At 31.2% G+C, this 14,748-nt stretch overlaps 2 protein-coding genes across 2 annotated transcripts; both read right to left on the bottom strand.

The window, feature by feature from the left end:
- Positions 1-3,256: 3,256 nt before the first annotated feature.
- On the bottom strand, positions 3,257-6,860 carry LOC117120065 (tripartite motif-containing protein 2-like). Its single transcript, XM_033265072.1, has 2 exons — positions 6,792-6,860; positions 3,257-6,459 (listed from the first exon to the last, which is right to left on the bottom strand). Exon 2 carries the CDS (start codon positions 6,457-6,459, stop codon positions 4,288-4,290), a length of 2,172 nt encoding a protein of 723 aa, XP_033120963.1. The 5' UTR covers positions 6,792-6,860; the 3' UTR covers positions 3,257-4,287.
- Positions 6,861-13,107: 6,247 nt separating this feature from the next.
- On the bottom strand, positions 13,108-14,370 carry LOC117120045 (tripartite motif-containing protein 2-like). The gene has a single exon (XM_033265041.1). It carries the CDS (start codon positions 14,368-14,370, stop codon positions 13,108-13,110), a length of 1,263 nt encoding a protein of 420 aa, XP_033120932.1.
- Positions 14,371-14,748: the final 378 nt, after the last annotated feature.

Genomic DNA, 14,748 nt, shown 5'->3' with positions numbered 1-14,748 from the left:
ATAGTTCCTCATAATTATTACTCTTATATTTATATTTTCTAGTTTATTTTATTTATTTTTTTTATTTATTTATTCATTTTTTATTTATTTTTTTATTATTTTACTTTTATTCATGTTTGTATTTGTTAAGGGGCAGTTTAGACAAGCTTCTGCCTTTTAACTGTCTCTTGTCCACTTTGTAATACTTCTTTTGTATGATGAATGCTATGATTTCGAATTGTATTTGTGTGGATGAACAAAATGTTATATTGAATTGAATTGAAATTTATTAAAATATATAATTATTATACACAATATTTAAAAAAAATGTATTAATATTATTGCGACAAGAGAAATCAAATTTATATACAAAATACAAGTACTGTACATCAATTAAAATTGATGCCTAAGTACATTTTTTTTGCCTATGTTTTAGCCACTAAGCCATACACAGATGTAAACTTCACAGGACAGGCATTTATGGTCTGACCTAAATAAAATTCAGTTAGCATTTAAAGTTATTTGGTGTGAAAACCAGGGTGCCCTACCCTAGCCAAAGTACAATTAAGTTAGCCATGAGTACAACTGTCGTGCCGTCACCACACTGGGTGGTGGCCTTCGTTGTCAACCAGACATTGGTTACCGTTCAATGCGCCTGAATGACTTCATAATCTTAATGGTTTAGAATAGGCTTTCTGTAGTAGGCATTTTAAAACCTAATAATTTACCATCAAAATGTACTAAAAACACAAAAGCTCACATTATAGTTATCAAACACACATTTAATCATTTGTTAAAATTTACAAAGAAAAATTAAGATACATCTTAATAAATGTTGGAAATTGGGATAAATGGTTTGTCAGTGGAGACAATGGATCCTGTTGAACGCAGTTTGTGTCGCTGATAGCAATGGGAGAGTATCATGTGGTATCGTGACATAACAGTGTAGTACAATACATAGATGTAAACTTCACAGACAGACATTTATGGCCAGACCTAAATAAAATTCAGTTAGCATTTTTCTAAATGAAGATGTATTCACAACATAATATAATATAATACAATATAATTTAATATAATATAATATAAGAATATCATGAGATGTAATATGCCAACTAGATTTCCTAGTCAATGGCTGCCAATAACTAATATATTTTCAGTGGCTAAATTTATTATTATTATTATTGTTATTATTATTATTATTATTATTATTATAAATCATTGTTACCACTGTAAAAACCAGGGTGTATACCTAACCTTGTCTAAGTACATTTGTGTGGCTATGTTAGCCAAACTCAGACGTAAACTTCACAGACAGACATTTATGGCCTGACCTAAATAAATTCAGTTTAAGCATAAATCATTCTTATTATTATCAGATAAAATAATTTTATTGTTGCATATCATTATACACTGAACTTCAAAAACAGAAAATAATAAATTTTGAATACCTGGAAGGAACTCAACGTGAACCATTAAAGTGCATTCATGCATTGTAAAACTTTGTACGCAACACAAATAGTGGGAATTCCCATTATTACTGTACTTCAAATTCTAATAGCTAAGGTTATAAATAAACATCACTGTCAAACAGAAATCCTGACCTTTAAAAGGGTACCTACAAAAAAACTATTTTCTAGTGTGAGCTGTCTCTTATACACATCTAGATGTGGATAAGAGACAGATATATATATGTATGTATGTATTTTAGAACACTATTTTATGTAAACATTTTTATGTAAACATGAATATTTTAACCTGGCCTCAGGTCCTCCTCAACATGACTGATTTACATTATGAAAATTGGCGCAATAGTATCTAATTGGCAAAAGGTATCATCCAGCCTTTAAACAAGTTGATATAAACAAAAGTAAGATAATTATTGTGAATAAACAGCAGATGGCTATACGACAACTTATGGTTAAGAACCTCAATTAATGACAGGTATAAATGACCATTATAAAATTGAAAAGTAAATATATTGCTATTACAATGACGGATTCATAGATCATGATAAACATAGTTATGGATTCAGTGTATACACATGAAATAGGAAATAATCGTAAAAAGGACAGGATAATGATAACAATAATGATGATGATAATAGTAATAAATAATGATAGTGATAATAATATTAATAATAATAATAATAATAATAGTAATAGTATAATAATAAAAATAATAATAGTATTAATAATAATAACAATAATAATAATAATAATAATAGCAGCAATAATTGGATAAGATACGTACTTAAATAAACTAGATAAAATAGATCAGTGTATACAAGTTGAAAAATGAACCGTATCCAGTCTATAAGATATGCCTATTATCTATGTTAATACTGCTATTGAGCCATAGTCTCACTTCAGTGATAGTAGATCTAGTTTCTGAATGTGAATTTTAAACCGATCGATGTCTCAGACATTTAATTTATCATGTCCAAAAAAAATTACTATATTTATTAAATTGATATTATCTCTGTTTTATTTCAGTAAAAACCATGAAGGGTAATTTTCTATGGCAACCGACAGTAATGAAGATGTTTTATTCAGACTTCATTTTGTTTTACATGCGGTACATGCGGACAATAATGTGGTATGTTTACTACCTTTTTTTGAAACACATTTTGTGATTTTCTATGTTAATATTGTCCACCCACTCAATGTTTTTATGTAAAACATTACATCTCAATGTAGAAAATATCATTTGAAAAATGATGTTCTTCAAAACATACATCAAAATCATTACATCATGAAAATTACACTACATGATTCTCAACATAAACATTATTAACTGTGTTGCCCAATCACATTTGATCCGTTGGTCTGCCAGCATGTCTTTTGACTATAAGGCTTATAAGCCTATAGTTCGTTTGGCAACCATCACTCACTCCATGCAGTTTGGCAGTGGTAAAATGCATCAGCACTACAATGTATAGATAGGGTATGGAATTTGATATGAAAGCTTGACAAGTTGCCCTGTGAGTCCTATTTGTTTGGCCTTTTCCTTGGTAAAAGAAAAAAAAATCACTTTTCAAAATATTTCATTTATTCATCTCAAAATTTACATAAAATATTATTGACACAAAATCTGTGGCAGCATTGGTAATGCAAACAAAAAAACAAAATAATTGCATGAAAATTATGGCAAACAATAGAAACTTGACTGACTAAATATCTGTTTTTAAAACAAAAAATATCCCTCATTCCTTAAAATGAGAACTGATGTTGAAATTATAAAGCAAAAAAAATCAATAGACAAATTATAAAGCAGATAAGTACATGAAAATAAAAGAAAAATAATGAATAAAAAAAAACATTGATACCAACTCAATGTGTAGTGAGACTTGGACTGAAAAGGTAATAATGAGGGATGAAGACAGCTCTAACCTTGGTAACATAGAACCCAACCATGTGTTGGTCAGTGCATAGTTCATCTACATTTGGTAATTTCATAGTTTGAATGAAAAAGTGTTTATGCATTTCATATTAATTTTGCTTCTTTTTTTTTTTATTTCAATTAAATAAAACAGGTACAGGTAGGCCTGCAACCTGCTTGAGTAACATGGGAGATCAATTTAAAATTTGAATGCTACTCTCTTTGTTGCGGAAAAATATATAGATATCCAGATATGCATTGTCATAGAGAAACTGATATAGTTTTCAAGGTAATTTCTGCCCCAATAAATTGAAATTTGCAAAATTGTTGGTAAAATTTGACTATACATTATATGGTGCCACTTATTAGTCTATGATTAACAAGAATTTTAAGCACAATATTCGTTCACTTTCACACATTTATGAAATTCCATTTAAGTGCAAGTATTGGTTCCATTAGGGGTACTCCCTCTGATTCCTTATGGCCCTGTTTTTTTCTTAATATCTAAAATTCTCTTATTTACAGAATAATTTAATAATAATTCTTATGAAATTAACAATTATATTAGTTTTCAATTTTAATGCATGTACAGTATTGCAAATTAACAAAACACTATCTGAAAACAGTGGCCAATCATAGGTTTGGAATGTATATTAAAAGGGTCCTAGACAGATGGTATTTTTTCTAGAGGGGAATTTTGATATGTCATTAGTATAGAAATTTTAAAATTGTTTTTTGGCAATTTTTTATGTTATAAGCCATTAAAATTTAGCAGCTACTGTAACCAAAAATCGGCGCTATACATTCTTTGGTTTATAGCTTACACTGACGTCACACTGCTAAAGGGGTAAAATCGTAATGGCCTATAACTTCATAAATAAATTGCCAAAAAACAATTTTAAATTTGATGGCTATAAAGTAGGTCATTCAATAGTTGTATATTTTAAGATTGTTTGCTTTGTTGTTGGCTACTGCTACTCTTCTCAGCTGTCCATTGGAGATTGCAGTGATTCCACATGGAACTTCTAATCCATCACCTTCATGATCTATTCGTTTTATGAATTCACCATTTTTATTAAATAATTGTAATTTATTATTACTCGATACTATTATATTTTCATCCAAGTCAAATGTTACACCAGTAGGACAGCAAACTTGACCATCTTTTATACCATTGCCTACAAGAATTTTCATAAACTTGCCATTCGCATCAAATATTTGTATGTTGTTATTTGTGGAATCAGCAACAATTACATGACCTTCCTTGGTTAAAGTGACATCTTGTGGTTTGAACTTAAGCTGATCTACTTCACTACCTTCTGCAGTTATCTTACCTAGCGGCCTGCCATCATCGATATTAAAAAGAAACACACAGTGAGCCGTATCATCAGCTACATACAGGACTCTAGTTTCCTCATTCACTGTCAAGCCCCTTGGATATTTCAACATTTCTTTACCAAATAAGCAGATTTCTTGAAATTTGTTATCACTCATTACAACACACTTTTGTAAGAGGTCACCATACACAAGGTGACCATCGTCCATTTGATGCATTCTATTAACCATCACATCTTGAGGTACCTGTATCCTATCAACAAATAAACCTGATTGGTTAAACCTTAAAATAGTTTTACTATAGCATGATATTAATATACATCCATCTGTATGTAACACACCTACCACATTCTTTGTGTCATTATGATCTTTATAATCAGATATATTACCAGTTGTATGAACAAGTCCTGCTTTTTCCACCTTGATATTCACTGGTGAACCTTGAATGTGTGCAGCTCCAACAGTTATCTTCATTTGCCAATTACCTTCCACATTGCACCTACCGGTTATTTTATACTGTCTTCTTCCCTGATATACTACCTCAGTTTCTAATTTGACGTCACCTAATGAGGTTATTATATTTGCAGTTAATCGGCATGCATCATTCTCTGCTGGACATATTTCCTCCATGGCTGGACTTAATACTTTCACTACAAATTTTTGTCCTTTCGTGATGGTGATTGCTTTATCTTCTTCAGCAACTTTGTACCTCATATCAATGCTTGTGATTTTGCCTATGCCCTCTGTATTCATCAACCCATCAAAGTGTGTAGATGGGATAAATGTTGGTGTAATATTTGTTTTATGAATATCAGTTTGTATAACTTTGTCCCTGAGAGCTGTGATATTTGCCTTTTTACATTTAAGTGTTTCTCGTTCTTCTGGTTTGTTGATTAGTGCATTGATGGAGTCAATTAGATTATTTAATTCAGTCATCTTTGAATCAACATCTTTAACTTTACTATTAATATCTACTTCTCTCTCTATTCTTTCAAGATCCAAAAATAATTTCTTCATTTCCTCTTTAACTCTCAAAATATGATTATTTCCCTGAATTTCAATAGCTTTTCTGTATAACTTTAGTTTAGCATCAAATGTTTTTCGATCCGTTTCTATGACTTCTTTTTTTCCATCTAACATATTTTTAACTTCTTGTGCTAACTTGAGAAGTTCAGTGATGTTTTGGTTAAACAGATCTACAACATTTGGCATTGGAGTGACTTCATGTTGTTCTTGCAAACAAAGAAGGAATTTTTCACATCTCTTACATGCTGATTTGTTGCAATTGGAGCAGTAAAATTCCAGTGGGGTGTTGCAATGAGCTGGGCATTTGGTTTCTTTGTCATCCTCTTCCTTCGAGTCTAGTGTGTAAAGTTGATGATCTTTTGTGGAAGATACTGTTTTGTGTTGTTTGGTACATGGACCTCCACATAGATACAGTTGACATGTTGAGCAGTAGTATGCTGGTTTATTGTCACAGAAAGAGCATTTAGCCGGTTTCTGATCCTCGATTTTTGCAGCATACTCTAGTAGTTGACTTATCATTTTATTTGAAGCAAGTTGTTTTAAATCTTCTTTTGTTAAATCATGTTTTTGTCCACATGTTGGGCATTCCAACTTGCTATGACCTTCTACCCATTCCTGGATACACTGTTGACAGTAGGTGTGCATGCATTTCAGTGTCTTTGGTTGGTGAAACCGGTTGAGACAAATGGCACACTCAAGATCTTTATCATTTATAAACTGTGATACTGTGACAGACATCTGTTAAGAAAACATCGTTCTATGTTAGAATTCTTAATAATTTGTATTAATTGTTAGCTAAAATCAAGTGCTGTTGCTGTATTAATTATGTAACTTTGTTAAATTTAGTGTTTAAAAAATGAATCAATTTTTTTTAAATTTTTGGATGTTATACAAGAGTCACAGGGTATATGGTTTTATTTTAAATAATTTTCACACAATTGCTTTCAGATTCACAGTTTTCTGACTTGATGTAACATAGCCGGCAACAACAACGTGTGTGAGTACTAAAGGCAATTTAACATTTTCTATCATCAGGTGTTATTAGTTTTTTGTAATTATCAATCTCTTACCTTGATTTGATTGAATGTAAACACTTTCTGAAAACTCTCAAGTAATGCAGCACAAACTTAAATTTTGAAGATATTGCTCTTGTTGATGAATAACCTAGTGTAAAAAGCATAAGTATGAAAAAGGTTTTTTTTGGAGATTAAACAAGCATTTACTTTTTTTTCCTAGCCTTGGAATCATTTAAATATGATTTTTACCATAGTGAAGAAGCTCAAGGAAATTATATACTGAATATCCCATACACCACCCAAACTTTAAAGTCATAAATTCTTTTTTATGAGATTGCCTGTGTAAGTTTAATCTATGGAAGTTACAACATGTTTACAAAAACTATATATTTTTGTAATAAAGAATTTTTTTATCAAGCAAAAAACAGTTTTTTTGCTATAGAATACAAAGTTTGACAAACTACCACTAGAAATTAACATTTGTAGCCTTAATTATAATGGGAAAAAAAATGAAAATTAAATACTGTACAAGAAAATAAATTGATTTTGGGAAACAATACTAACTCTAAACAAATTAACAAAAATTACTGAAGGGCCTAGCATATCATTATCATCCAGGTCACCAAACCTGATTCATGGCTCCATTAGCATCTCATTCATAATCCAAAGGAGGGGTCTTTATTCCATCCAGGTCGTAAAAATCAGATGTATATACTGAGTCACACTGTCTGTCTACACATTTAAAAAATATTGTCCAATTTCTGCAAACATTTTGTAGTCTACTGTAGGTCTAAATATTTCTTCACAGCATTTACGACTCATCGCACATTTTCGTAGCAATTTGCTGCACAAATTTGAGCTAGTTTTTTTCCCTCTCAATTAAGATACACAGTGTGGTTTATACAATACCGGATGCAAGAACTTGAGAGGGCCTAAAGAAGGAATTTTTCAGATGAGGGGTCTACTCCACACCATTAGTGGGGCTAGTACAAAATTTTATAACTATGACACCATAGATGGCCTGGAATATCTACAGAAATAAATTTTAAATAATTTAATTTTTTTTTCCTATTTTTTTTTTTTTATTAAAAAAAATTTTGGGTTTAGGCCAGGTCTCACTGCCTCTGCCTTTGCAATATTTATGGGCCTAGAGGTTTTATCATCATCATTCATACTATTTGAATTCACTAGAGAGGCCTTCAGAGCTGTACTGACATCTCCTCATCCTCATCCAACACATCATCAGGTCTTAATCCAAACTGCAGTATCATTTCATCATGTAGAATTTTCTAAAATTTATTATTAGAAAATGTCGACAGTGCATAAACATATAAACTCAACTTTAAAGGCTAAACTTGAAAGATATACTCACGTCCTGCATCACCTCAATTGGAACCTTATTAAATGACGTGATTTGCACGGTAAAATTCTATTTATGGCATAGAAGCAAGATAGTGGGAATTTCCAATAGGGCTTTTAGACAAGGTTTTATATAAACATCGCTGTCAAACATTTTGGCCTAAATAAAAAAAATTGTAACCTACAAAAAATATTTCTCATATTGGATTTGTTTTTAATAAATTTGAATCCATGTTTGTGATAGTTCAAATTGGGATTAATGTAGTTTGTCATGATCAAAATTACTGTCATCTGCTCACTGAACGGTTCACTGCATATTGTACGGCTCAGTATAATATCAGTTAAAACGAGGGTCCTTTTTTTTTAAAACCATATAATTAATTGGATTTGATTATAAATCTTGGATGATGGATTTCACATAGACATTTTAAGCTTTAATTTTGCAATCTATGCTATAAGTGGCATTTTTTTTCAAATCTCACTAAATGACTTGTATGGCTGGTACAATTGTGGCAGTTGGCCAAATAACTTTATACGCTTAATTTTAAATGCAATTAATAAAATATGCTAATCAATATGTAGTTAATATCTGAAATTGGGATTGAAAGGCAACCATTTTACATACCAACAGGTCCACTAAGGCACTGAATCACTTTTCAGATGATGAAATTGCTTTTTGATTCACTTTTGGATATTGAATTATATTTTCTATATGTTTTCTCCTTAGGCTGAGCATCTGATATTGAACCACTGTCAGATAAGTCCATCACATGAGTCAGTAAGAGGCTTACAGTTAAGCTAAGTTTTACCTCATACACCTGATATTAACCCTACTTCTTGGGACAGACTTCAACCCGGGTGATAGCTTGAATTGTGTTAAAAAGAGAAAATACCTGACCTATCACACCCAGCCACCAACAGGTAAGCAATTGCAGACACTTCCAAGTTGAAAATTTAATCATCAACAAATGAAAATGCATATTAAAAGATAATTTTACAGATAAAAGTTATCATTCTGAAGCCTACAGTATAATAGAAATATGAATTGTAATCATTGAAATATATTTTAATTACCGTACTACTGTAGCTGTACATCGAGAATACACATACAGTGAAAACCTAAAGATTTATTATTGATTGTATTGATTCAATTGACCCTAGAATAGAAATGCGAATTATAAACATTAAAACAAATTGTACTAAAAACTAGGATCAAGAACATACCAATAATTTAAGTACTTGAACGACAAAATCTATCTAAATACAAAAGGGTCCTTTTTTTTTTTTTTTTTTTTGTGCCGACCTCTGAGAATTTAAGGTCTGCAAATTTTTGCCAACCTAATTTTTTCCATCTCTCAGTACTGTCAACTACTGCTTACAAATTTACAACACATATGACACGAATCATCTGACGATCAAACCATGCACTCCTTTATTATTTACTGCTGGTGTTTTTCTGTCATTACGCTGGAAAAATAGTTCCCAATTACAGTTGTATTATTTTTATTTACAACAAACAATTATATATTAAACGATTCGTATATTTAAAATAGTTTCTAAATATTTTACACACTAATTTTCATCAATAAAAAAATATTACTAATAAATGGATTCAAAGTGAATCAAGTTCAAACAAATATATTCATCTGCCTTTTTCAGAAACTTCATGTTGTCGTTACGACTCCTATACCAAGTCGGCCTAGGGTAGGCCTAGTAGTAGTAATACCTGTACTTTTGTTACTTCTCGTAAAACGGCTCGTTTTTTATGATTCAAACTCGTAGGTAGGACAGTTTTTTCTGCTAAAGACAAATGTTAACATATTTCATACGATTTTCAACAAAATAGATTTTTTTTTTCTTTTTACAGTAAACTCAGTATGAATTGATTGTTTATTGCTATGGCAGCACCCTTCTGAGATAATGACTTTTCCAGCCACGATAGCCCCTGATGTACCATGGTCTGGCCTTCCTGATAATTAGAGTGTAATTAGCTATGATAAGAGACCCTGGTTTGATTTCCCGAGTTTTCGTGGATAAGTCGGGTTTTGTGGTAAAGGAGGATGGAACAGCATGGATATGATAGAGATAAACTCTAAACCATTTTGCAATGATACTGAAAATTTTCTCTTGGGGCTTACTAAAAAGGTGTAGACTGAACATCCCAAACATCATATGTTGTGGGATTGCCTATTGTTGTAATTCCTAAACATAAATTGCAATTCTACTACTGGAAAAGATGAGTTTTTTAGATGGAAATAAATTCCCTGTTAAATTTTACACATGGGCCTGACCTACTACTCTATATTTTCAGATACCTTTTTATAATAAACCTTCAAAAACTATATATTTAATTCAATTCAATATTTATTCCTTAAAGTCTAGAATAGATAGTATAATTAGTACATGTCAGGGGCGGATCCAGAGATGTCCAAAAGTGGGGGGGGGGCCCGAAATTTGGGCCGATCGAGACAACACCGAAGTAGGATGTCCGGGGACATGCCCCCGCGAAATTTCTGTGTTTTAGACACCCGAAAATAACATTTGAGGCGTTCTGGGTTATCGTTTTTTCTTTTTCATTCTTTTTTTCTTTTTTTTTCTCTTTTTTTTACCTCTCAAAAGGGGGGAGCCCCCCCTCACCTAAATCCGCCCCTGCATGTTAAAATACTTGAAATTGAACATCATAGCAGGGAGATGTAAAAAACATCTCCCTGATCATAGAGTCCATCATTATTATTATTATTTTTTTTAATACATACAAAATAAGCCATATTGTATATTCTGATTTTGGATTGTATTTTTGATTTAATTATAAACTATGTATTTAATAAAGTAATTCCTCCATGATTCAATTCAATCATTATTCATTTCATCATAAAAACAGTAGAATAGATAATAAAGTACATGTTAAACTTCATGAAATTAAACCATTATAGGTTGTTATGAGTCCATCATTAATTTTTTTTTCAAATACATTTAAATCATTAAAAGTTAATAATAAAAAGAAACAACATGGCAATAAGCTTTAATACACAGTAAATTAAACAGTAAACAGTAAATTGCACAGAAATGTGAATAATAAATGATTTTAATTAAAATATATTTTAAAATATCTAAACAAATAAAATATAATAGGACATTTGTATTTGTAGTCAGAACAAATATTTCCCAATACATCAATTTCAGGATAATGTTTGTGCTGTATCTTGTTAATTTCTGTTTGGAGTTGGATCATTTAAGTATCTTACTAGCCATTTTAATGAATATTTTATCCATGTGGAACTAATGTTCTTTTTAAAAAAAATTTAATGACTTATATATCAATCATCGTCACTATAATGTAGTTGCCACCATATAATGTAATATAATATTATTATGTAATTGCTGTAATATTAATATTACTGTCTTCTGTCATTAATACTTCTCGTCTTCTTGTATTGTTAATACAATCATTTTTCTTCTTATTTTGTTAGTAATTGATATATAATACAATTTGCACACACTCTTTGTCACCAACACCAGTAGAAAAATACGTCTTCAATTTAATTCAGCCAACACAAATATACCTTAACTTCAAATTCAAATTTATTTCAGTTTTCAGCAATCCACATACACATACAGGCAATTAGGACACCAGACCGGAAGTAAGACAAACTTCAGTTTTGAAGAGCTGCACCAAACTTAACTAAATTCAAATTTCCCTCACATATTATACAAAACAATATTTGGTATGTGAACCAATCACAAACATTCCTATATTCACATGATGTCATTAACCAATCATTTAATATCAATAATTTTCTTACCTTGACATAGCATAGCCAATCACAAACAAGCTAGTATAATCTCCCAAATAAATCAATTGTATAGTAACATAAACATAACACTTCCTTAAGTATTACACAAATAAATCAATATTATATCAACATTAACATTATACTTCCTTCAGTGACACACCTAGAATTATCATTAATTGTAATCAACTTTGAATAAATTCTATAATAATAATGCCAATAGTAGCTTAAAATGACATAATTCAGATATGGAATACAGTACTCCATTACAGTCACCATCATATACGTCATCATTATTACTAACATCGCCATCATCATCAACATCATCATCACCATCAGCATCTATATCACCACCAACAATTACCATCTATATTTTCGTCATCACTGCATCATAAACATCTGTAACGCACTCTCATACGTTATTTAAAAGATCAAAAATACAACCCAGCATTTGAAACCACATGCTGATTCTCTTCATTCATTGGTACTAATTAGCCACATAAGCCTGATAATATATAGTTGTTCATAAACATAACAAACCAAGCCTGTCTAATAATAAAAATAATAACTCGCATTGCTGGCGTCTTCAAACAGCGAATGTGTTCAACTAGCCGTCTAAAACACTGATTTCCTAGATTAAGCTATGCCAAATTAGGTTTGCCAACTGATATGCAAATTAGGCTTTACTCTTTGTACAGTGTTTGCCTTAGCATAGCATAACATAGCATAGGGGATCTACACTGGAAATAAGTCTTCCTCTATACTTTCGTGGGCTATCCTTGGTGTTTATACCAAATAAATCCAATCCAATCAATCATCCTACCGGCCACCATCAACTATCATCAATAATAATATAATTATTTCCTATCACTGTCAGAGAGTGAGGAGAGTATTTTACCTTGTGTATGATTATGAATGTTTCTAATGCTAAAATTATTTATTTGATAATAATTATTTCCTCTTTTTGTCATTTTTTCAGAAATTTATTTACTGTACAACTCTATAGAGAATGCTGAAAAAAGTAAAACATGATATAGAAGTGTTAGAAGTACTACATTGTGGTCGATCAAGGAACTCATTATGAAGAACCAAAATACTGTAATAAAGTAAGTAAAATGCACTACTGTTTCAATATTTCTATTTCTTATTCATTTTTTTTTTGTCTATAAACCTAATCATTTTTTATCAAACACATTTTGAACATTTAATTAGCTCTTACTTTAGTATTTGAATATTTTTATATTGTTTTTCCCATGGTTTGCTACCGCTACTATTCTTGGTCTATGAGAGAGTACAGTGCATCCTACTGGGATATATAACCCATCATCTTCATGATCTATTCTTTTAATAAAGATACCATTTTTATCAAACAATTGTAGTTTATGATTGCTTGATACAATTAAGTTTTCATCCATATTCATGGTTACACCATGAGGACCCATAACTTTACCATCTTCCTCACCACAGCCTACGACAATAACTCTCATCATCTTACCACTGGAATCAAACATTTGTATTCTGTTATTTCCAAAGTCAGCAACAATCACATGACCTTCCTTAGTTAAAGTGACATCTTGTGGTTCCTTCAGTTGACCTATTTCACTGCCTTCTGAACCTATCTTACCCAACAGGTTTCCACAATCTGCTACATACAGGACTCTAGATTTCTTATTTACTGTCAATCCAAAGGGATATTGCACTTCTTTATTATAAAAGACATTTTTATATTTATATTTATTATTATACATTGTTACAATTCTTCTACTGTAGGAGTAACTATATCCACTGTGTAGAATGTCACCATCACCCATTTGATGCATTCTAGCCACCAAAAGATTATATGAAAAGCCACTCAGGCTATCAACAAATGAGCCTGATTGATGGAATTTCAATATATTTTTACTATTACTTGACACTAATATACATCCGTCGGTATCTACTGCTAGATCTGTCACATTCTCTGTTTTATTATGCTCTTCTGCTATGTTCTCAATGGTTTGAATAATTCCCAGTGTTTTCACCTTGACATTCACTGGAGAACCTTTGATGTGTTCAGCTCCAGCAGTGATCCTCATTTGCCAGTCACCTTCCACATCACATCTACCTATTATTTTGTACTCTCCACTTCCCTGATATTCTATCTTAGTTGCAGATTCTTCACCTGATGCATTTATTAGTGAGGAAACTAATTGGCATACATCACTTTCTGCTAGACTTGTCACTTTCACTACAAATGGTTCTGCTTTTGTTGCAGTAATTGCTTCAAAATCTTCAGAAACCTTGTACATCATGGGATCAACAGTTGTGATTTTACCAATGCACTCTGTGTTCATCAAGTCATCCAAGTGTGTAGACGGAATGAATACTGGTGTGGTATTTGTCTTTTGAAGTGGTTGATCTGGTCTTAGGTATGTGTCCCTAATTGCATCAATAGTTTCCTTATGTATTTGAAGAGCTGGTGTTTCTTCTGGTTTGTTCTTCATTGCATTGATTGAGAGTATAAGCTTTTTTAACTGTTTTTTCTTTAAATCAATATCATTAACTTCTCTTTCAAAATTTTTTGTTTTTTTTTTTGCTTATGGTTTCAAGGTCTGATATTAATTCCTGTCTCTTATACACATCTAGATGTGTATAAGAGACAGGCATAACATAGCATAGGGGATCTACACTGGAAATAAGTCTTCCTCTATACTTTCGTGGGCTATCCTTGGTGTTTATACCAAATAAATCCAATCCAATCAATCATCCTACCGGCCACCATCAACTATCATCAATAATAATATAATTATTTCCTATCACTGTCAGAGAGTGAGGAGAGTATTTTACCTTGTGTATGATTATGAATGTTTCTAATGCTAAAA

Source organism: Anneissia japonica, unplaced genomic scaffold (genome assembly GCF_011630105.1).
Source record: "Anneissia japonica isolate Jap-2015-1 unplaced genomic scaffold, ASM1163010v1 scaffold287597_len576451_cov177, whole genome shotgun sequence".
NCBI lineage: Eukaryota > Metazoa > Echinodermata > Crinoidea > Comatulida > Comatulidae > Anneissia > Anneissia japonica.
This window is presented reverse-complemented; position numbering and strand designations above follow the sequence as displayed.